Source organism: Pteropus medius, unplaced genomic scaffold (genome assembly GCF_902729225.1).
Source record: "Pteropus medius unplaced genomic scaffold, Ma_sr-lr_union100, whole genome shotgun sequence".
Lineage (NCBI taxonomy): Eukaryota > Metazoa > Chordata > Mammalia > Chiroptera > Pteropodidae > Pteropus > Pteropus medius.
This window is the reverse complement of record NW_024349801.1, coordinates 27365746-27388305: the sequence shown is the minus strand read 5'-3', so window position 1 is coordinate 27388305 and position 22560 is coordinate 27365746. Positions and strand designations below refer to the sequence as shown.

General features: G+C 56.1%; 1 protein-coding gene across 1 annotated transcript in view; it reads right to left on the bottom strand.

Annotated features, from left to right (window-relative positions):
- Nucleotides 1-22560, bottom strand: part of SPTBN5 (spectrin beta, non-erythrocytic 5) — a 45761-nt gene that overhangs the window by 7196 nt on the left and 16005 nt on the right. Inside the window, exons 20-57 of the mRNA XM_039888542.1 lie at nucleotides 22309-22448; nucleotides 22010-22109; nucleotides 21101-21271; nucleotides 20437-20601; nucleotides 19749-19963; nucleotides 19164-19350; nucleotides 18738-18938; nucleotides 18369-18485; nucleotides 17163-17320; nucleotides 16617-16752; nucleotides 16243-16388; nucleotides 15356-15470; nucleotides 15142-15252; nucleotides 14749-14922; nucleotides 13321-13524; nucleotides 12999-13148; nucleotides 12674-12778; nucleotides 12093-12260; nucleotides 11397-11546; nucleotides 11037-11228; nucleotides 10721-10816; nucleotides 9160-9275; nucleotides 8962-9076; nucleotides 8105-8218; nucleotides 7774-7895; nucleotides 7378-7540; nucleotides 6961-7149; nucleotides 6586-6663; nucleotides 5748-5920; nucleotides 3773-3863; nucleotides 3485-3631; nucleotides 2732-2869; nucleotides 2397-2653; nucleotides 2032-2218; nucleotides 1583-1795; nucleotides 938-1134; nucleotides 614-818; nucleotides 173-367 (exon numbers count right to left, since the gene is read on the bottom strand). Of these exons, the coding sequence (XP_039744476.1) occupies nucleotides 173-367; nucleotides 614-818; nucleotides 938-1134; nucleotides 1583-1795; nucleotides 2032-2218; nucleotides 2397-2653; nucleotides 2732-2869; nucleotides 3485-3631; nucleotides 3773-3863; nucleotides 5748-5920; nucleotides 6586-6663; nucleotides 6961-7149; nucleotides 7378-7540; nucleotides 7774-7895; nucleotides 8105-8218; nucleotides 8962-9076; nucleotides 9160-9275; nucleotides 10721-10816; nucleotides 11037-11228; nucleotides 11397-11546; nucleotides 12093-12260; nucleotides 12674-12778; nucleotides 12999-13148; nucleotides 13321-13524; nucleotides 14749-14922; nucleotides 15142-15252; nucleotides 15356-15470; nucleotides 16243-16388; nucleotides 16617-16752; nucleotides 17163-17320; nucleotides 18369-18485; nucleotides 18738-18938; nucleotides 19164-19350; nucleotides 19749-19963; nucleotides 20437-20601; nucleotides 21101-21271; nucleotides 22010-22109; nucleotides 22309-22448 (5901 nt within the window). The remainder of the gene's footprint in view (nucleotides 1-172; nucleotides 368-613; nucleotides 819-937; nucleotides 1135-1582; nucleotides 1796-2031; nucleotides 2219-2396; nucleotides 2654-2731; nucleotides 2870-3484; nucleotides 3632-3772; nucleotides 3864-5747; nucleotides 5921-6585; nucleotides 6664-6960; nucleotides 7150-7377; nucleotides 7541-7773; nucleotides 7896-8104; nucleotides 8219-8961; nucleotides 9077-9159; nucleotides 9276-10720; nucleotides 10817-11036; nucleotides 11229-11396; nucleotides 11547-12092; nucleotides 12261-12673; nucleotides 12779-12998; nucleotides 13149-13320; nucleotides 13525-14748; nucleotides 14923-15141; nucleotides 15253-15355; nucleotides 15471-16242; nucleotides 16389-16616; nucleotides 16753-17162; nucleotides 17321-18368; nucleotides 18486-18737; nucleotides 18939-19163; nucleotides 19351-19748; nucleotides 19964-20436; nucleotides 20602-21100; nucleotides 21272-22009; nucleotides 22110-22308; nucleotides 22449-22560) is intronic.

Sequence of the window (22560 nt, the reverse complement as noted above, 5' to 3'; positions counted from 1 at the left end):
AGCCACACACACACACACACACACACACACACACACACACACACCACCACCCACCCACCCACCCACCGCCGCCCCCCGCCCCCTGCGAAGGGTCTGGTTGTCTCTGGCCCATGCAAAAGGCACAGATGTCTCTGCCCCTTAGCCACTTGCTGCCTGGCCTACGGCAATCTACCTGTGTGCGGGCCTTTATTGCCCTGTCCAGCCTCTCCCAAGTGGCCTCAATGAGACTCCTCTGGGCTTGAATCTGGGGATAGCGCCTGGGTGCTGCCTGTTCTAGGTTGCGTGCCAGCTCCCTCAGGGCCTGCACCTTGGCTTGCCCCAGGCTCTGGACTTCCTCTCTGAAAGCATCAAACTTCTCTCCTAGAACCTGCAAGAGCATAGGGCCAGGAGGGTCACTTTGGTGTCCAGCAGCTCTCGAAAGTCACGAAGGATTCGGCAGTATCTGACAGTCCCAACTCCCCTCGGCCCCAGACTCTAGAATTGCAGAATCCTGCCAGAGTCGAGATCCCCCTCTCCCCTTCTGTTCACACCCTTGCCTCCCCAGACGCATACCTTCTCTGTCCTTGTTCAGCCTCAATCCACTCTCCCCTAGGTTTGCTCAGGAGTGTCTCACCTTGGTGGCCTCCAGGTCCTGTCCGTAGTCTTGAGATTCGGCAGTGGCCACCTTGCTGGCCAGCCAGTCATCGAGGAACAGGGCCTCCCGCTCCAGTTGGTGGAGCTGCAGCTGCTCCCGCAGGCGTTGACGCCTGCCCTCTGCTCTCTGCAGCAGCCCTGAATGCCCCTCCTTCACTGCTCGCATCCAGGCCAGCACTTTGGGGCTGTGGCAGGAAAGACAACCCTACTGGAGACCTTCCTCTCCAGGAGGGACCAGCCTCATATGCCTCTGTAGAGCGCGCCCCTCCCAGCTCCTCCCTAGATGGGCCTGGCTCTGACCCACCTTTCTGGGCCCTGCCCGCTCTCAAGGAGGGCCGCTGTCTTCTGAAGTCTCTCGATGCGCATGCTGAACCCCTCCAAGTCTCTCCTGGTGGCCTCTAGCCGCCGCAGAAAGGCCCGCGTGGCCTCAGCATTCTGGCCCACGTCCTCAATGTCCAGGACACAGCTCCGTTCGGCCAGCCAGGTTTCTGCCTCCAGGAGCTGGGGTGACATAGAGGAGAGCAGCTTTCCTGGGACGATGGCCTCCAGGGATCCTTGCTTACAGTTCACACGTCAGGATTAAGAGTGATTCTCAGCCTCGCTGTACATTGGAATCACTTGAGAGCTTTAAAAATGCTCTATACCTGGCTCTCATCCTGAAAGATTCTGATTTGGCCTAGAATGGACCCTGAGTACCGACATTTCTTAAAGGTGATTCTGATGTAAAGCATTCATTGAGAACCACTGGTTGGAAGACTCAGCAAAACCAAACCAAACGGAAAGTCTGTTTTCTAAGAAATCACAAGACTTTGAGGGCAGACCACCTAACTGGAGGTGAAAGAAGGCGCACAGAGCCGAGAGCTCCCTGAAGAGTCACCTCCTGGGCTTGCATATACCCCAGATGTAATCATGCCCGCCCCAGCCCTCTGAGCCCCACAGACTTCCTCACCTCCACCAGGAGCTGCTGAGTCTCCTGAGCCTGCTGTAGCCGCTGCCACCTCTGCGTAGCCTCTGCCCGCAGGCAGCCCATGGCGGTCTCTAGCTGCTGCACCCGAGCAGCCACTTCAGGGGCAGCAAAGTGCCCAGCCTGCACCAGCTTGTGCCCTGTGCCCACCACTGCCTGGATCAGAGCCTCATGGCTGCTCATCTCACTCTCCAGGTTCTGAGGAGGTGGAGGAAGACAGGACCAAGGCTGCTACTGGACACTCTGCTGGGGACCCTAGTGTTGTGCCTGAAGCTTCGTGGGATCCCACAGACTTGCCCCCAAGGAATTCCCTGTTCTTGTGACCAACAAAAAATCCAGGGTGTCCCCGAAGCCCCCGAGGCTGAGCACCCATTAGGGCCTCAGCACCATTTCCTTGGCTGATTGAGCCTCCCTCTCCCCCGGTGGGCCCACACCTGGTGCTTCTCCTGCAGGCACCGCACAGTGCTCAGGCTCTGGCCGTAGTCCTGGGCAGAGGCCAGGGGCAGCTTCTCCTGTACCCAGGCCATTTCCTCATCAGCGTCCCTGAAGAACTGCAAGAGGAGGCTCCGGGCCTCCAGGGCTGTCCTGCGCTCCCGCAGGGGCTCCCGCTGGCTCTCCAGCCTGCAGAGGTGGAGGGCAGGGCCAGGGCAGGTAGGGACTATTGTCATCAGTGTGAGGGCCGGATGGTGACACATAGCTCACTCACTCTGTGCCCCTCGCCGAGGGCTGGGGGAAGCCCTGCGATGAGCTGGGGGACAGGAATGAGGCAGGCGGGGAGGATGTGTACAGGCAGATCTACCTCTGAAGCAGCCGCTGGGCCTGCTCTTCCACATGGTGGGCGTGGCAGTGGCCTTCCTGTACAAAGTTCCGGGCCTGGCCCAGCAGCGCCTGTGCCTGCCTGGCCTGCCTGTCCACTGTTGCCTCCAGCTCTCCTTGAGTGCCCAGGAGCTCCTCCAGCCCAGCCTGGTTCTGGCCTTCGATGGGAACTCTCAGCTCAACCTCCATGGCTTCCAGCCAGCTCTCCATTTCCTTCACACTCCTCTGGAGACGCAGGGTCTGGGGCAGAACAAAGGTAGGCATGGGGGAGAGGCCTGGACCCCCATTCAGCCTGCTTCGTAGCCCACATGGCCTTACCTCGCAGGCCTCCTGCAGCTTGGCTGCCTTCCTCTGGCAGTTGGCTTGCAGCTCATCCCAGAGCTCTCCCAGCTCCTGCAGCTGCTCCTGGATGGTCTCTGAGGCTGGGTGACCTCCCTGTAGCAGCCTCTGCCCTTCCTACAACCACAATACGGACTGCTGGTGCCAAGGCACTTGTATCGGTGCCAACCACCAGCCCCACAGCTGCCAAGTCTCTGTGTTCTGGCTGTGTGGTTTGGGGCAAGTTCCTTAACGTCTCTGAACTCATTAGCCTTATTTATTTAATTCAAGTAATAATGGTTATTTTGTTTAAATGAGGACAAACATTGAAAATACTTAGCAGGGCACTTTGTACCAGAGGGAGCCGGCCTGCGGTCAGGGCCTGAGCTTCGTCAGTAAGAGAGAGTAAATTTAAAAGGTTCTGTGCTTTGATTCCTTTACCCACAGGACAGCTGTCTGTGCTGGGATGGTATCCCCTCCTGTCTTTCCAAGCTAGTTTTAAAAACCGTCACATCAAAACACTATCTTTACAATTGTTGGAAAAGGACCAGTTTTGGAGAGGGTGCCCAGGGAAGCTACTGTTTCTCACTATCCTTTATTGCTTAGCACGGTGACTGCACGTAGAAAGTACTCTGTGAATGTTGGCCATCCATTATTATGGTCCAGAGCCGCTGCGGGGCGCTGAGGAGTTGCCCCATGATCTGGCCTGCCAGACTTTTCCATGGTCCCCCAGCTGGGTCCCCAGGGCCTCACCATCTGCAGCCTTTGTCGTTGGTGCACACTCGTGTCCAGCTCAGCCTGGAGATTCTGCTGCTTCCGTAACTGTGCCTGCAGCATGGCTGGGTCCCGCCAGCCCTCTTCTGTGGCCACCAGGTTCCTCTCCCTGAGCCACATAGCCACCTGGGCGCACAGGGAAGACCAGATTCTGCTGCCTAGGGCTCTCTTCTCCTCTAACTTCCGGGCTACCCTGAGGAAGAGTGGCCTCTCTCTGAGAGGGCTCCTTCCCCCGACCACAACTACTCCCCGCCCCAAATGGGGAACCTCATAGGAATCCTGTAGGAAAGTCTGCAGCTGCTGGAGCTCCTCCAGGTGGTGGCGGCAGTTCCGGGCTCGCTCCAGGAGTGCCTCTTTCCTGCCAGAAGGAGGGTCTCATGAGGCCACAGGTCCTCCCACCAGGACCTGGAAATGCTACAGGGGTGCGTGGGTGCATGTGTGTGTGTGCGTGCACATGCACGTATGTGTGCATATGGGTGCCCTTCCAGCCTAGGACAGCGTTTCTTGGATATCAGTATACCCTGAATCTGGGGTTTCCTTTGAAATATACATTCCACTTCCCCTCTTTATTAGTGTCTATTATGAGATGGACTGTGTCTCCCTGGATTCTTGTATTGAAGTCCTAATCCCCAGTACCTCAGAATGTGACTGTACTTGGAGACAGGGTCTTTAAATAGGTAATTAGGTTAAAATAAAGTCATATGATACAACTGATGTCCTTATAAGAAGAGATTAGGACAGAGACGCACACAGATGACCATAAGACAGAGGGAGAAGACAGCCATTTGCAAGTCAAGGAGAAGTGCCTGAGTAGAAACCAATCCCAAAAACATCTTGATCTAGGGCTTTCAGCCTCCAGAACGGTGAGAAAATAAATGTCTGTTTTTAAGCCACCTAGTCTGTTATTGCAGCCCGAGCAAACTGGTACATTGTCTAAACCACTTTTTTGAACATGCACTGCTATTAGTAAGAATTTTTTGAGAGGTACCCCTCACATACGTATTTGTGGGTATGCATGTGTGTATATATACTGATTTATATATGTGTGTACCTTTGTACCAGTATATGAAGTACATTGCCATACGCACAAAAATAAAAATTAGAAATAAGATCTATAAAATAAATAGGAAAAGAAGTTCTAATACCACCACCCCCTATGCCCTGGGGTCCACAAACGTCTCCCTTCAACGGTTTCCATACTGGTGTGTTAACTTTTGTCTCCCCCTGCTGGGGATACCAAAGTGTATGGGGGCCGGGGGAGACATGGAGAGGCTTGACTGAATAGAAACGCCTCCCAGAGGACGTCAGAAACCCAGGAGTGGAGGGGGTCAGGGTGACACTGTCCTGGGGGTCAGCCAGGCTTGCCAGGAACCATCTAAGGTGACAGGGGCGGGGGCGGGGAGGGAGTATTGATAGAGACCAGCGAACCAATGTTTGATATCTGTCAATCAAAGCCCCCTGGGTTCCCAGGTAGGGGTCCACCTGTAAGGAGGAGGAGGGGATGGCTCACTCTGCCCCCGCCAGGGCGCCAGCAAAAGGAGCCAACATTAAGGGCTCTGGTGGGCTCTCTCAGAGGGATGGAGACCCTCACCAGTCGGGGATCGGCTTCTGGTCAAAGCTGCCTTGATCTAAAAGTCTGAGGAGCCGGGCAAGGCAGTTGAACCAGATGTGCTTTTATGAGGAAAAAAAGGCAGAACCTCCCACTTTGTAAGCTGTGCTGGCTTCGATTAAATGAGCATAAGGAAAATCTGTCATTCTGCCCACTTGCCAGGGAACGTGCTAAGACACCAAGGCTACCTTTTCAATCTTCACACAGCCCTAAGAGGCAGGTATCGGTATGCCCTCATTGTAGACACGAGACTCCATGAGGAATCTTCCCCAAGTCCCCACGAATAAGTAGCAAGGAAGCCAGGTCTCTCTGGCTCCAGAGGCCGACACTTAACCCCTGTGCCCTGGTATCACCACTCCAGTAGGTCATTTCCTCTTAGTTTCCCAGTACACATCTCTGTAAAACTCCTTCTTATCTCAGCTGGATGACTATGTGCTGCTTGATATCCATAACTCTCTGCAGGGATGACACCCAGCAGGGCTGGGAGTGGTGGGGCCCTGGCATCTGACTGCAGCCCTCGGAAAAGGCTGGCGAGCCTGGGCCAAGAGGCAGAGAACAAGAAGGAAAGAGCCGGGCGCCCCATGACCACGCCAGCCCGCCCATAGCTCCCCTCAGCCCCAGAGCCAGAGGTACCTCAGGAGCATGGCCTGGCACCGGCTCAGGGTGCTCTGGGCCTCGGGGTGCCCACCCCAGTGCAGGCTGCGCGCCGTGGCCTCCAATGCGTTGATCTTTTCTGCCTGTGCCTCCAGGCCCTGCTCCAGCACGTTGTGCTTCCACAGGAGGGTCTCCACATTGGCCAAGGGGTCCTGGTGGGAGCAGGGGAAGCTGACACCGTCCATGGGGCTGCCCCCTCCCCATCCCAAGCTACCTGCTTTCCCACCTACAGCCATACTAGCAAATACTCACCCCCATGTTGAGTGCTCTGCATGAACACAACCTTATAACCCCTCAAGGCTGTATCTGGCTTTAGGATTGAGATTCTCAGCCAGGGAAGGTATTGGGAATAAGGTTTAAGGGTTACAATTTCCAGGGCAGGTGGAGCTTGTCATCTACCAGGTGAAAAGCTCCCAGTAATGCTGCATCAGCACAGGACGGGCTAGCCCAATTTTTCTCTGAAGTCTCCCAAGGGTCAGGCTTCCCTGCCACAGGGTTGGGACAGAGGTGGGACAGAAGCAAACCTCTGCATGTAAGGAAGTGAGGAGGGCAGAGGAGAGAAGGGTGGTGGCAAGGAGGCAAGAACGGGTCCAGGGTCACACACTCACCCTCTAAGCTCCCACGGCATTTGCATTTCTGGTGGGACCTAGCCCAGGTGCATAAGAACTGCTCACATCAATGAGCATGTGACAGCTCAATGACTGACATGGTTGAGGTGAGGAGATCCTCTTAGCCTGGGGAGCTCAGGTAGCACTGGCTGGAATTGATCCCTAATGCTGTTCTTGTAAACCCTCCCTCACTCCTGCTGGGCACCTACCCCCAGTCCTTTGCTGGCTGGGCAGGCTTCCTGGCTGCAGAGCCAACTTTCCATCTGCTCCACAGAGCTCAGAAACAACTGTTGGGAAAGATAAAGGCAAGAGGAAATGAGCAGAGGGTCCAATCACTGCAGGTGAGGTAAACCTGTTGGTGGTCCAGTGGAGAAAGCAGGGACTCAGGGCCTGGCTCAACAGAATGTGTCTACCGCAGGCCAGACTTGTGGGAGAGTTAGGCGGTGAGTGGTGACTGGTGAGTGGTGAGTGGTGGGTGGCGGTAAGAGGCCCTGTCATAGCAGCCTCTCTATCTTTGGCTTTGACCAGGGTCCCTGGGGTCAGTGCAGGCCCCAGTGGGTGGGGGCAGGATGGAGGCTGCCTACCTGTATCTCCAAGGCCTGCTGAAGCTGGAGCTGGTGCTCTTGCCAGGCCCCTTCCAAGCTGTTCAGCTCTTGCTCTAAGCCAGCCAGGGCCTGGCAGATGTCAGGGGCGGAGGGGTGGCCAGCTGCAAGTAGTTGCTGCCCTGTGCTCCGGGCCAGGTTGATGCTGTCTGTTCGGGAGTCCAGCTCGGCCTGTAACAGGACTCGGCTCATATCCCAGAGGCCGAGGCCTTCAGGGCTGGAGGAGGCCCAGTGAGCAGGAGGAGAGATGGGGAGACCGCTGAGGGGGTGGGATGGAAGAGGAGAAAGGCAGAGGCAGGTGACTGAGAAAGGACCCAGGAGGAGGTTGGGATCACAGTAAGGGAGAGGGTAGAGAGGAGGCAAGATCCCAGGAAAGGTTCCAGGATCCCAGCTGCCCACCTTGTGCTCCTGGTGCTTCTCCAACCTGTGCTGGGCCTCTGCAGAGCTGCGGGGAGCGCTTCGGGTGTCCATTTCAGCTCGCAGCCTCCGGGCCCAGACAAGCAATTCCTGTAGCATCATCTGCAGTTTCTGAGCTTGGTGCGAGGCATCCAGCGACTCCCTCCTGCCCACAGGGTTCATCGGCTAGTCCTGGGGCCTCTTAGCCCTTTTTTCTCCCTGTGCCCACCAGTGCCTAAATCCCCTCAGCCAAAGATGGGCCCAGGGGCTGGGATTAATGGGGTGATAACACAGACAGCTATTTGAAGGATGGAAGGAAAGATTCTTAGGGGAAAACCAGGGCCAAGGGGAGGTGTATGGCCTGAGGGATGGGTCAGGGAGGGCAGTGAGGGCTCATACCACTTCTGGACCCTGCTTAGGAGCCGCTGCCAGCTGTCCACCATCTCCCGCTGCTTGCCGCTGAGGCTGTGGGCTGCCCTGGGGTTTCTTCGGCAGAGGCGGCCCACCTCACGCTCTAGGGGCTTTTGAGGGAAGCAGGATCAGGGGCTGGGGTGGAGGGGCAGGTTTTACTCAGGTGGGGTCCCCAGCTGCAGGAGGCCCCCCGTCTGTGGGAATAACAGCCGAGTGGATCTGGCTGGCTCTCAAGGTACTGAAGCTCTGTTGTCCTCTGCACAGGGTCCCACAGAGGAGGTACTCTGGCCTAGGTCCACCTCCACACCCAGCAGCACACCTCCACCTGGGCCTGAATGAGGCCCATTTCCTGCTCCAACTTCTCGTGTTTCTGCAGCAGCCTCTGCACGCTTTCCAGATCTTTCCCGCAGTCCAGGGCCTGGACCAGGGTGGCCTGAGGAGGAATGGGGAGATAGTGTGGCCTCTCTCCAGTTCCTCCCTCACTGCAGAGAGGTCACTGGCCTCAGGGTTTGTGGGTGGAAAGTAAGCACTCAGCGTGAGTCCCTTCCCAGTGTCCTCGGAGGGGCCGGAGTGGGGTGCCCGCCCTGACTAGAGGCCCCTTCCTTCTGCGAAGGAGGAAGGTTCTGAGGAGAGCCTTGGGGTGGGGATGTCCTCTGAGGCAGTGATATTCATCTGTGAGGTGCTTTCACGTGCACGGTCTCCTTCAACTCTCATGCCTCTGGGGGCAACTGAGCATGGACAGCCAGGCCTGGCCGAGGTGGAAACCGGAGGAAGAGTAAGAATGGTCCACTGGGGCTTCTCAGGCTCTTCACTTCCACCTCTACTGGTGTGCAGCCCACGTTTCTCTGCGGTGGCTGACACAAGCCTGGGACAAACCTCCTGTGGGCTCAGGGCTTGCTCAGGGACAACAGAGGAAACTGGGGGTGACAGGCTCTGGCCTCTGGACCCACGGTGCTTCTAGGGGCAAAAGGGTGTAGGTGGGCTGGACTCTGAGCCTGCAGTGGGGGCATCTGTGGTCTGTAGTTGATTCTGAGAGCCCCTGGCTCCCCCCTGACACACCCCTGGCAGGACCTCCAAGTCCCCACCCTGAAGAGGTGAGACGGGCAAGGGGCAGGGCACATGGGGGACTCCATGGGCAATGCCCCACCACGGGCTGTTTGCGCTTTGGCTGCTTACCTTCTCCCCAATCTGCTCTGTGACGGCATCCAGCTCAAGGGACAATGTGTGTATCTCCAGGGCCTCTTCAAGCTGCCGCTGGTAGTGAAGCAGGTTGCCATGGAAACTGTGCCATCTAGCAGAGACAGTGTGAGGCTCAGTCTGAGGTGGCCCTCTAGCCCCCTATCCTGCCCCACCATTTCTGGCTCTGGGACTAGCCTATTGTTGAGATGCTGTCGCCGCTGGCAGATGGTCCTGACTTGCTCAGGGTCCCTGTTCTTGAGCTGCAGTGACAAGTCATTGATGTTCCTGATGTAGGCATCATCCACCATGTCCTGTGTGAGACAGGATGAGGGCATTGGCACCAGCTGCTCCAAGCCCCTTCTTTGTGCTCCAGTCAGCACTTGGAGGGTCTGTTTAGGCCTGAGAGAGGGTGAGGAGCAGCTTGTCTGGGAAGTGGAGACAGCGGCTTCCTCCGCCATGGCCATCGTATCCCATCCCATTCTGGGATATACTAGGAGCCCCAGAGTTGTCTCTAAGGCTAGAAAAGACATGCTCCCTGGGTCAAGACCAGGCAGGAGTGGGAGGGTGGGTATGTACTGATTAGTAGAAGCGTTTAAAGTTAAAATGCAGTTTCTTGGGATAAGAAAAGCAAAGCAAGGGGTAGAATGAAATGGTGAGCTTGGGCCTCCTGGAGTTGGATGTCCCTATCACTGAGCTGAGGCTGCCACTGCTTAAGACAGTGGGTAGGGCTTAAAGGTATCTAGGGAGGAGCCCTTGACAGTGGGTGGGGTTCTCAGGCTTCCTGCCCTTGGTAAAACCACCTTGTATTTGCAGAGCTTGTTAAATTTCCAAAGCACTTCCCTATGAAGTGTCTTAGATCAGGTAGGCAGGGGAAGAGGGTTCCTCTCCTTTTATAAGTGCCAGAGCAGAGCTCAAAGGCTGATGTGGCTGCTTTGGGGCAGAGCCAGGATCAAGCCCAGCTCCTGAATCTAGTGTTCTTTCTACTACAGCATCTGGTATAGTGGCTGTGACATTCCTCCATTAGTAAAGGACATCTTAGCTTGGAGCTCTGCAGCCCCTTGAAAAATCATGTGTACTTAACATCAGGGGAATGTGTTTGGTCTCGAACATCTGATTGTGAATATATCTGTCCGATTTCCCCTACACCACGCTGAGAATAAAGGATGTTTGGGGGGGTGTGTGCAGGGAAGTGAGAAGGAGATGCTGTGATGCTAAAGGACGGTTATCGATTATCTACTATATCCAGGCACGCATGCATGTTTTTAATTTTAAATTTTGAAATAATTATAGATGCACAGGAAATTGCAAAAGTAGTATAGAGCATCCCATGTACCCTTCCCTAGCTTCCCCCACTGGTTAACATCTTACATATCTACAGTATAATATGAAAACCAGGAAACACATTTGTCTATTAACTAGATTACAGATTTCGTTCAGAGTTCATCGGTTTCTACGTGCGCTCATGTGTATGTGTCTGGGGAGAGGTATAGTGCTCTGTAGTTTCATTACACGTATAGATTTGTGTAACTACCACGGCACGTATTACTTTCTTACCTCTGTGTTATCCCCATTTTAAAGATGAAGAAACTAAGGCTCAGCAAGATGAGGAAGTCTGCCTAAGCACATGCAGGTAGAGTGTGGAGCTGACACTTGAGCCTACATATGGCTCCAGAGCCCATGCTCAGTCACTACTCTGAGCTGTATCTCCCAGTGCGGGGATGCGCTGGCTGACCTCTCCCAGGCATGGCCTCCTTACCCCGGCCCAGATTCCCCGGAACTCCCGGAGCTGTCTGCGGAGCTTCAGGCAGTGCTCCAGGTCCTGGCCCAGGTCACCGATGTTCACCATCACCTCCTGGGAGGGCAGAACTCTTGAGCATCAGCCCTGGTGTACCCAGCCCCCTAGCACCCAGCTGCTGGGGCAGCGTCAGGGTGAGTGGCGGCTTTGGGCACTTCCTGCCCAGGGAACCAGAGGCCTGCAGGCTTGGGGCTAGCCCCCATCCCTCAGCCGTACAACTTCACCCTCAGCTGTACAACTTCACCCTCAGCTCTGCCCCTGCCCAGCTGGGCCTCACCATGTCCTGGATCCAGGCCTCTGCACAGTCCATGCTCTGCAGGAACTTCAGGAAGTTCTGCATGTCCTCCAGGTCCTGGCCCTGGAGGGCCACCGCCTGCCTCAGCTTCTCCCAGTGTTTCTGCAGTGCCTGCAGCCTCTGGGAGACCTCTCCTGTCCAAGGATGGCTCTGTGCCAGGAGAGCCTCGCCCTCCTGGGGAGACAGAGGACACCAGGAGATCATGATTGTTAAGTTACCCTTCCTCCTGCTTTTCTGCCATCACAGCCCTCACCCACCCTCCTTCCTGCCTAAGACCTTTCCCCTTGGCCATCCTGGAGTCCAACTTTGGGGCAGGGCTGGGGCTGAGGGCCTGGCTGTTACCTTGATGACAGCTGTTATGACATCCTCATGGGCCTGGATCTCAGCCTTGAAGGCCTGGTGCTTCTGCAGGTGCCTCAACTTATCTTTCAGATCTCCAGGAGGCAGTGGCTCTTCCAACTGCTGGACCCGCTCCTGAATCCAGTCCTCGGCCTGGTGGGGGTGGGGACACGGATTCCGAGATGCTGATATTGCCTTGGTCCACAGAGATGTCCATTTACCCTTAGCTGTGTCCAGGTAGCTGACTGCTGGCCCCAAGGGCAGGGTTGGGCAGAGCCTGGTAAATGAGAACCAGTGATTCTAGACCAGGAAGACATGTCCCAGGCCCAGCTAGCCCTCCCCACTTCCCCCACAAGCCACAGGAAGGAGCCAGCAGGGCCTTTGGGTGGGAATTCATGCTGGGAGATGAAGCTTGCCTGGTCCTAGGCCCTGGATCACATTGCTCCCTCCCCTGCCTTTCTTTGCCACACAGCGCTGCAAGAGCTCAGGATGCAGTGGGCTCTCTGCACACAGGGTCTTCGACTCAAATGTTCTGGGCTTCAGCATGGCCTCTGGGAAAGCCATTTAACTCTCCAAACCTCAGTGTTCTCATTACAGGGTTGTGGTTAGGGCTGAAAGAGCCCAGGAGGGTGAATGTCATCTGTTAACTGTAAAAAGTGGCCCAATGGAAGGCACTGGGCTGAGTGGTTGCCCTCTGACCTGGGTCGTGGCCCTAGTGAAGCCAGCCATCAGCAGGGAGGTGTGCAGGGCCTGTCCTCGGGTCTCTGCCAGTTCCTTCACTCGAGCCCGATGTTCCAACACTGTGTGGAGCAGGTCCTGGACCCTGGGGCCTCGGAGTGTGTCTGCCTGCTCACACAGAGCTGCCTCCTGTGGGGCGGGGGCACAGCCTGCTGTTCTCTCATGCTGGTGAGTCTGGAGCAGGGGCTGGCCCACAGGGAAGCCCTTCCCTCAGGCCTTTGTGGTCTAGGGCTGACTTAAGGCTGGCCCATCTCCCAGCGAGCCAGAACCCAGTGACAAAATGATATGGGGCCAAATGGACTCTTTGCTCCTGCAGTGTGGCCCACCCCATTCAAGGACCTCTTGAGCCAAACATCTAACTCTGCTCAGTCAGCCCTAACCAGACACCCCTAGCCTCACAGGTCACCGTCCCCCGCAACACTGCCTATGGGTACACACCAAGCATACTGCGTCCCCCTTTTAGGACTCTCCAAAGTTCCCAGACTCCCTCACCCTCTACCCCACCAACTCTGACAAGGCCCAGGACTCCCCGAGCCCAATACCTTCTCATCCTGGGCAGTCAGCACCTTCTGGAAGGTCTCATGCTTCCAGATCAACTGTTCTACCTCTTCCACCGAGCTCCCTAGGACACTGGTTTTCAGGGAGACCTGGATCAGCCCACAGAAAAGAAACAGAGGCCATCAGGGACTGTCCAGACAGCCAGTCTGCTCAACCCCATTAGCAGCTGTCTGTGCTGAGGTGGTACAAGCCTCTGTGCTCCATATGGGAAAAAAGCCAGAGCCCCAAGGAGCAAGGAAGCGAGTTAGAGGGAGGGGAGATGGAGCAGAGAGAGCGCTAGGATGTGCGTGATGGGGTAAGGGCACCTGCCTCCTGGGCCGTGAGGGTTTCTTCCAGGTGACCACACTTCCTGAGGAAAAGCTGCTCCTGGTGTGTGGCCTGCAGCCTCTCTTGCTTCTGCTCCCAGGCCTGGAACAGCTGCTCCCGCCTGTCCTTCAGGGCCTGCAGCCCTTCCTGGACCTGGGGACAAGCATTTGGGAGCCTGTGCTAGGGGTTGCCGCATGGATGAGAGAGAAGCACATCCTGAGGGAGGCTTCTGAGGAGAGACCTGTGCACAGTGGGGCAGGGCACAAGGAGGTCAGGCTCAGGCGAGGTCAGGGTAGGCTGGGGGGCACCAGAAAAGGGGGCCCACCTCCTTGATGGGTGTTTCTGCAGCCAGAAGTGCCTGCTGGCCCAGCTGGGTGGCCCGCTGGTGTAGCTCCTCCTGGGCCTCCAGCTCTGCCCGAAGCTGTTGGTGAATGCTGAGCTTTATCTGAACACTGCTGCCCTCTTGGGAGTTCTTCTCCTCTTGCAGCTCCTGCCATACACCAGCCACCCAGGACATGTAGTCCTGCACCTGGATCCCAAAGAGATGGAGCGAGAGAGCTGGGTGAGAACTGGGTCAGTGGCAGAGAACCAGGCTCTGAGGCACAACCACCTGGATCCACTCATTCATTGCAGTGGCCTGAGCTGTCCTGGGTCACAGCCTCAGGTGAGGCTCAGGGGCCCTTTGTCACCTGGTTCCTCTACTGTCATCTTACCCAGTCCTCCCAGGTCAACTAAACTCTCCATATCCAGCCCAGCCTCCCTGTCACCCTCACCAAGTCTTATCTCCCCCCTCTGCTTCTGCTGCCTCTCCTGCTTCAGAAGCTCTTCCTCCTTCCTTCTATCTCTTCCAAGCTCACACATTTTTTTAAGTGCCAAGGCCTTCTTTGCTTCATGAAGTCTTCCCTGGCACCTTGACATCTTACTACTCGCTTTGTCCTCTGGATTTCCAATTTAACGTAAACTACTTTTGTTGATTTGTGTACAAACACCATGTTAAAGCTGGTGGGGCCTTGGACCCTTGCCCAAACATCTCATTGCACAGATGAAGAAGGGTAAATGGCACCATGTGCATGAAAGAGTTTTGTAAACTTTGGGCACTCACAAACAGGCTAACGACCTAGAATTAAGTGTCTTGCTGAAGCCCACACATCTAGAAAGTGGCAGAATAGGGTCCCTAAACACAAACCTTTCCACAGTTATAGTTTGGGCTTTCTGGTCTACCAGGCACCAGGACATGGGGACTCTGGGGGCATCCCACACCAGAGCCCACTGTCTCAACCTGACTCTCTTGGGTATTAGGCTCATCTCCTCATCTAGACAGGCTCCAGGAGGGAAGTGGCTCTCTCTTACGCAGATTCTAGCACCCTCCTAGCAAAGAGCTAAATGCACATGTTAAGTAGACACTGCTTATTCCCGAGGTCACCGTCTAGAACATCTGAGTCTCCAGTTATGGGCTTTCTTGGACCACTTTTATTTCTCAGCTCTGGCTGAGACCCTTGTCTCTGGACTGCCTTGTCACTCACCTGGGCTGGTGTTGACCCAAACCTAAACAGCCACTGCTATAACCCATGTGCTCAGCTCTCTGGCCAGCCAGACCAATATTCAGATGTGCTCATGCTCTCCCATTTCATGTCCATACTTTTCTCATTCCAGAGCTGGAGGGCCTCATAAGTGCATGTCCATGCATGGTATAACATGTACCCCCGCCCCCCCCCAGACACACGTGTGCTGCCCCAGGGGAAGGAGCCCTCACCGCTGTGTGGAAGCGGGCCAGGAGGCAAGCCTGCTTCAGCTGGGCCTTGCGCTGCTCCATGTGTAGTTTCAGGGCCTCCCAGGCCTGCACCAGTGCCTGCTGCCTCTGCTGCACTGCATGGGCCTGAGGGCCCAGCTTCTGCACCATGCCTCCTGTCTCCAGCAGCTCCTGCAGCTGGGCTCAGGGTAAGGTATAGGGAGGGAAGAGTCATATCCTCCAAGAGGCAGAAGGGCCTGCCCATCCCACAGATTCCTCTTTGGGCCATGCCCTGCTGTATGTGACGGGGCCCAAATATAAGTCCCAAGGGAGTATAGAAAATCTAGAAGAACAGCTGGGCAGACCTGAGGGGGCTGCAGGGGCCCGAGTGGGAGAGGCAGCCAGACCTAAGCTTACCTGCCGCTCAGTGCCCACAAGTTCGTGCTCTAGCCCCTCGTGTCTCCTCGTCTGGGCCTCTAGTCCACGCAAGTCCTGGGCCAAGTCACTGGGGAGGCTTGTGGCTTTCTCCTGAGGAGAAGACATGGCCCAGAGGATTAGGAATGGAAGGTGGAGCACAGCCTGGGGTGGATCCACTTCTAGAAAGAATCCCCTCTCTCCCCTGGGCTCACACCTGGATCTGGGTGAGGGCTTCCGACAGATCTCTGTGCATTCTGAGCGTGATCTCGGCATCTCTGAGCAGCTGGCCTCGGGCCTGGGTCAGCTCCCATAGCTCCGACCAGGCAGCCCTGCCCCAAGGCATGCAAGAGACCAGCAACACATCAGCTATTGTCCCAGCATTGCGTTCCGCCCCCTTGCTAAGTCTGGCCAGCTCTTCGCCTCTCTGGGTGTTTCCAGGACTGGCCCAAAACTCCTCTCCTGCCTCTGGCCCTGCCTGCAGACCTTCCTCCCTGGAACCCATCTTTCCAACTTCACTATGAATTCAATCCTTTGCTGCTATCAAGTTCAGTATTTAGTTGATTTCTATTCCTTGTGACACTCCTTCCATCTTGCGTGTTCCAGTCTGAATATTATCAATCGATTATAAACGCTTGGAAGCACAGGCCATGTCTTCTTTCCATTTCTCATTAACTCTGCAAACTCTCACTGAATTCCTAAGGCTCCTGCCAGGGCAGGCTCTGTGCTAGGGATTATGAACAAGTCATGACCTTTCCTCACGGTACACAGGCTAGGGGTGGATCCAAACTTGCTAGGTAGGCAGCTAGGCAGTCTTCCCTCAGCTTATCCTCCAGGTCCTGGGAGCCAGTGGTTTGAAAGAGTGCCCCTGGGGGTCTGGGCAGAGCTCTTGGATTTGCACTCCCAGCCTCACCTTCCTGCACAGGCCAAGGCCACGTGTGGCTGGTTCAGTTTCCCTGGACCAGGCCTTCTGCAGACTCCTCCTGGGCAGGCAGAGACATGTGGTCCTCAGAGCATGCTGCCCTCTCTCTTAACACTCTAAGAACTGCCTGCCCTGCACATTCCCCAAACCTACACCTCTGGCCGGGCCTGCTGGGCACTTACTGCAGCTCCTGCTGCCTCCGACGGGCCTTGGGAGCAGTGCTGTGCCCACGCTCCAGCATCGTCTCCACCAGTTGCTGGCAGATTGCCACTTGCTGCCGGCCCATCTCCACTTGGTGCTGAAACTTGGCAAACTTGGTGCAGAGGTGCTAAGAAAAAGAGGAATGGGTGACAGGGTGGCAAGGCAGCAAGCAGCCTGGAAGTGAGGTGTCAGTGACGTCTCAGCAATGTGGGGTTAGACAGCTGCAGCACTTGCCCACTCTATTCAGAGATCTGTCCCCCGCCAGGGCTCATAATTTCCGTGGCCCCTTTCTCCACACAGCCCAGCTCCCAGCATTCTGCCTCAGGGCTCCTCCTTGCCCCAGCCCGCTTCTCACCAGGACGTGCTCATGGTCCTCTCCGAGGCTTTCCTCTCCTCTGGCCGCCTGTGTCTGGTTAGCTAGCCAGCTCTGCAGCTCCTTAGCTTCCCTCATGAACTCGTGCAGCTTCAGGGTGCCCTCCAGTTCTCGGTCCCTGTGGGGATGGCCCATGGTTCCCCAGAAGTTAGGTGCCTACCCTCCTGGGGACCACTGGTGAAGCCATAGGGGGTGACCTGAAGGAAATGGTTATTCATGTTCTCTGCCCAAGCCTGTGGCTCTGGATTCAGGGATAAGTAAACACAGGAAGGCCAGTGTAGGGCAGGAAAGGTATGGATGTGGGGAAGAGATGGCTCGCTGGAAGCTGGAGGTGCATGTTCCTACCCAGAGGGCCATCATTGAGGAATTTATGGAAGGAGATGAGCAACACATAGCAAGGACTCATCTGACATATCTCTGTGGGCCTGGGGTCATGGGTTCCTTCCAACTCAGGGTTGTGCTATGGGATCGTACAGTCAACCATGGCTAGACCGCCTGTACCCAGAGGGGGTGCAAGGTTTCTCTCACCGTGAGGCTGCCAACTCCTGCAGCACCTGTAGTTGCCCCCGGAGCCTCTCTTGCACCATGCCCAGCTGCTCAGGGCCCTCGGGGCCACTGAGGGTGTGGACCCTCTGCTCAAGCTTCTCCATGGAGCTCCAATAAAGAGCCAGTTCTTGTTGCAGGGCCTGCCAGCACACAAGGACTCAGGCCAGGCTCAGATTGGGTGACTCTTTTATCTGTCCACCCACCTATCTATTTACCTATTGATCACACACACGCCCATCTCCCCACATCCTCTCATCCACTTCTAATCCAACTGTCCACTCATGGCTCCATCACCCACCTACCTGTTCTGATGGAGTTCTTACTGTTCCATAAAAGTGAAGACATGGACTGTGGCCTCAGAGGGCTCACTATTTACAGGGAAGGGTGAATGCTGGGTAATCCGAGCCAAGGGAGGGAGGGCACAGATGGCACGATACTGGACCCCAACATCACAGTATAAGAGATGGAAAGAGTTAAGCAAAGTACCCAGGATGCTCAAGACACTGAAGCTCCATGAGGCCACGGCTACAGGAATGGCTCATGGAAAGTCCTCAGTCGCAGGACACTGAAACACTGGTCACTAGGGTTGTGCAGAAAAAGTGCCCAGACAAGAGGACACTTCAGTGATCCAGCAGGAACCAGGATTGCTTCGGTTCAGGTTTTGGGGCTTGTGTGGTCCTGAGGGCCTGATCCCAGGAGAGGTGTTCTAGGTCTCCTTTTAATTGGGGTATTTGTGTGGGGGGAGGGAGGTTTCAGGAAAGGCATTTGGTTAACTCAAAGGATGATATTCAGAGCATGGGAGGAAGAAGAACCCTGTGGAAGTTGAGAAGAGGCCTAGAATGGGCGACCCCAAAAGAGAGTAGAAAGGTGCCGGGGAAGGAGAGGAAGCAAGAAGAGAAGGCAGAGAAGTCCCGAGGCCACGGAGATAGATTAGGACAGAGACTAAAGAGGGGGATGGGTCCTTCAAAGGGGCTGCCTCTGAAGAAGGGGGGCACTGGGCAAGAGCAGGGACCCTGCGGGATTTGGGTGGGTGGTGGGGAAGGGGCCGGCTGTGTCTTCTGGAAGAAAGAGCAGGGCTCTGTGCCTCTGAGAAATAGGAAGTGCCCTTTGGGCGTGTGATAGAAGTTTCTCTGATGGCCCATCATTGCCCAAGTCCAGACTGTGTGGAGGATGCTCAGGATATGGTACCTGGTGCTTCTTAATGAGCCTGGTGGTGCCTGCCTCATCTTCACCGTAGTCCTGACTGCTCACCAGTGGCCACTTCTCTTCCGCCCAGCCCTCCACCTCTGACACATCCAGAAAATACTGCCAAGGATAGTGTCAACTCACCTCGATGAACTCAGATGGGACCCCTCCATCAATGCTTAGGGACATCATGCTAGGCCCTCCAGTGGCCAGCACAAAGAGGCTTCTGTGTCCATACAGGGACCAGCCAGGTCCTGGCCCAGAGTTCTCATCACTGACCCACCTCCCAGAGAGTCCCAGGTCCCGCAGACCTCGTTCATCGAGACTGCCTACTTTGGCCACTTTGCCTGACCTGTGCTCTCTACATCCTACCTGCTGGAGAGTGACAGCCTGCTGCAAGCACTCGGCCCGCTCCTCACACGCCTGCTCCAGCTCTGCCCAGCGGCCTTCCAGTTCCTGGCAGTGCTCCATGATATGCAAGGCTTGGGGGTGCCCCGAGGCTGCTAGGCTCTGTCCAGAACCCAGCACCTGCTGCACCTGTCCCTGGTGAGCTTTCACCTCCGCCCGGAGCTCCTGCCATGGAATAGCACGAGGGGCTGTTCCCAGATTCCCTTAGCCACAGGGTGCCCAGAACAGAGCCATAGATGTGGCTCCGGGCCCCAAACATGGAAAAGCTCCCAGGCAGAGAGCAGCTGGGGGCAGAGACTTGGAAAGAAGGACACCCCGAGTAGCAGCAGAGAGCTTCCAAGGCCTGGGAATAAGGCATCAGGGGTCCTGGGAGGAAAAGAGGGCCATTACCTTGTGCTTGTGGCAAAGGCTCAGAGCATCATCCAAGCACGTGGTGGAGCTGGCAGAGCTTGCACTGGGCATATGCTCAGCTACCCACGTGAGCTCCAAGGTGATCAAGTGGTAGAACTGGTACAGCTCAACCGAGGCCTGTAGCTGCAGACGCCGGGTGGCCAGACATCCCTGCAGGGACTCCAACCTAAGTGGAGGCAGAAGAGATGAAAGGGGTTGGGGACAGGTGAGAACAAACCTTCAGTCCTTTTGGCGGCCCAGCCTGGGACCTGTGAGGAACAAGGTGGGGTACGGCGGAAATTTGATGGTAGGAGGCAGCTAGAGAGGGCCCACGGCCCAACCTCCTGCCCAAATGACCTGCCTGACTTCAGATCATGGGGTGCCTCAGCTGCCTTAGTTGGGGTCTCTGACTCTCCTAGCCTGGGAATGACTGTAGCACACCATATTCGCCCAAAAGGAAAAGGGATTTGGGCAACCTCAGTGCTGGAGGTGCCACTTTGCTGGGCTCACTGGGTAAAACTGCCCTTATGTTCACATGGGAGGGTGACACATGGTGGGGTGAAGATGGAACAAGCAGGCGAGTACCTCTGGAGATACTTTTGGGTCTCCTCCATGATGGGCTGGGAATTGACCACCTGGTGGGCCTGGGCGACTAGGGCAGCCATTTTGCTGGCCAATGTCTGGCTCTCACTCTCCAGCTGGCGGTGCTGTTTCTGCAGCCCCCGGCTGGAGCACAGGTCCTGCCCTGTTTCTGCTCCCTGTAGGGCCCCCTCCAGCTGCTCCATCTTCTCCTTAGCATCCTGGGGAGGGACAATGGTGCTGCATTGGGCTCTCCACATACAGGCTAGCAAATGGCCCTTCTTGGGCTCTAGGACTGAGTGCTTGTAGCACACCATATTCACCCGGAACCCACTGTAACCTCTGTCCCCACCATTTCCACCTGCCACCCCCCCTCAGCAGCAGCGCCCAAACCATGAGGTTCCCCTGGAACCTCATGAGCACCCCTGTCTCCTCACACTTTTTTTCTCCCTGGGGAACTCAAGCTGTATTAACCATATGCTGGGCACACAAGAGAAAATCTCATATTTGCCTGCTGGTGGGCAAAACCAGGCTCGACTTGCCATAGGCCAGAGGCCTCCAAAGGCTGCAGGACATCCTAGGGTCTCTCCAGAGTCAGCAGAACATCCAGATTCCTCCTCTCCCTTCCTCATCCTGCCTGTTCCCAGCCCAGCCTTGATCTCTGTCCTGTGCTCTGCCCCTCTCTTCATCTGACCTGTAGCAGTGCGAGGAGCTGGTCCCGCTGCCTTGCCTGCTGGAGCTGCTCCCTACGCTCTGCCATCTTGCGGTTCAACTCTTCCCACTGGCTACTCAGGCCCTGAAGCCTGGCCTGCACGTCCTCCTGGACACAAGGCTTGCTGCTCGACAGTTCTCTGCCAATCTGCAGTGGACAAAAAGGCCCAGGGAGTCATGTTGAGCTGCTGGTACCATGAGCAGTTTCAGCAGGCTAGACCCCGGTGGCAGAGGTGGGTGTGCCTGGCTACAAGGTGCATTTCACAGGCTGCAAGGGCTTGTGCAGTTCATATGGCCCTAATCTGTGAGCAAAGGTGGGAGAGTTTTCCTCTGATGCCCACAAGTAGCTCAGGGGGAGAAGGCATCTGGCCAATGGTGGGGAAGGTCTTTGTTCAGGTGGAGAAAGCAGGCTCTGGAGCAGATCTGGAAAACTGAAGGAAAGGGAAGACAGAAGGTTTTGGGGCTGGTTTGGGTGCCCAGACCAGGGGCTGCCCAGCTGAGTGAAGGAGGAAGCTGGGGGATCCTAATTGCATGGTAACTGAAGTCAATTCTTCCTTCAATGAGTGTGTTCCATGAAAACATCCTGTGCAGCTGGGCAGGGAACTTGAAGATGAGTAGGCCCTGCACCCTCTGTCCAGTGCCCCTACCTGCTGCAGGCCCTCCACGTGCCCATGGGTGGCCAGCAGCTCACGCTCAGCTGCTTCATGCCTCTTGAGTTTCTGCAGGATGTTGCTAGGCTCCTGGGAGGGCTCATCCACTACCACCAGCCCCTTCTCCTTCATCCACAGCATCAGCTCCATCACGTCCTGCTTCCATTCCTGCCCAAGAACCAGGAGAGAGTGGGTCTCAGAGACCAGGGGTAAGGGCTGGCATAAGGACCTCTATGAGAGCAGTCTAAGGGACCCCTGTGGGAAGAGCAGGACCAGAGCCAATCCTAGGGTACAAGAGAGGTGGGGCTTTGGGTTACTACTCCCAAGTGGGGACAGGAAAATCACGATTGTGAGGGAAATGTTTCAGGGAAAGCAGTAGGAAGAGGCTGAGGGAGTAAGGGCCTGGACCCTAAGGCACCCTGTTCTGGCAGGAGTGCCTGGTCAGCCAGAAACACTGCAGCCCACGTAAGATCACATATGGCCATCTCTCTCCAAACAGGCTTAAGCTCTGGGAGGGGCATAGTCTGGTCAAGCTCTGAGCCCCTAAGATTGGTAGAACAAATATCTGACAGAGCCAAAGTCTGCGGCTGGTACCCATGGAAGAGCCTAGAGTGTGGCCAGAAACAATGGGGAAGGGGAATAACCAGATGAAGAAGGGCATTATTCAAGACTTTGGGCCCAGCCCTGTCTCCCAGCAGTGTGGCTTCAGCCTCAGTTTTCCTTATCTGGAAAAATCAGAGCCATAATATAATGCCTGTCTCATGAGGGATGCTGTGAGGGTCAGTGACATAACGTGTGAGAAAGTGCTTTATGAAGTGTAAAGTGCTCTGCACAGTTATTAGTGCAGCAGCGGACTCTTAGGCATTCCTCTAGGGTAGGCCTCATGTACCTGGTCGGGCCCCTCACCTGGAACTGGAGGGAAGCCAGCAGCTGCCTCCTTCTCTGCTCACACCTCTCCTGGACCCTGGTCCACTGCTCCTGGACACTCTGCAGCTTCTCTCTGACCCTGGAGGGAACATTGAGGAAGGGGAGGGTATGGGGAGGGCTCTATAATGTCTGAGACCCACCCCAAAGTTCAGCCAAGGCAGCCCGGAGTACCCCTTCCCATCCCCCACTACTCTCCACCCACTCTCCCAGCGTCAGAGCAAGAGGCTGTGCAGTCTGAGAAACAGTGGCAGGTGCTGGCCTGACAGGCCCAGGCTCACTTGTGTGCAGCAGGGTGTTGGCTCTGAGCCAGCTTCTTGCCACGTGCCTGCAGAGCCTCTGCCCGAGGGCCCAGTATGCTGAGGAGCCGCCCAAACTCCTGGTGTTGCTGCAGCAGGCTCTGGGCCTCTCCCACATCCTCCTGGGGGTGCAGAGACCTGAGGTCATGCCTGGGACAATGGGGGTCGGCACCATCTCGCCCACCACCCGCCCAGCCTGGCTTCTAAGCTCCCTCCAGTGATGGGGAAGCAGCA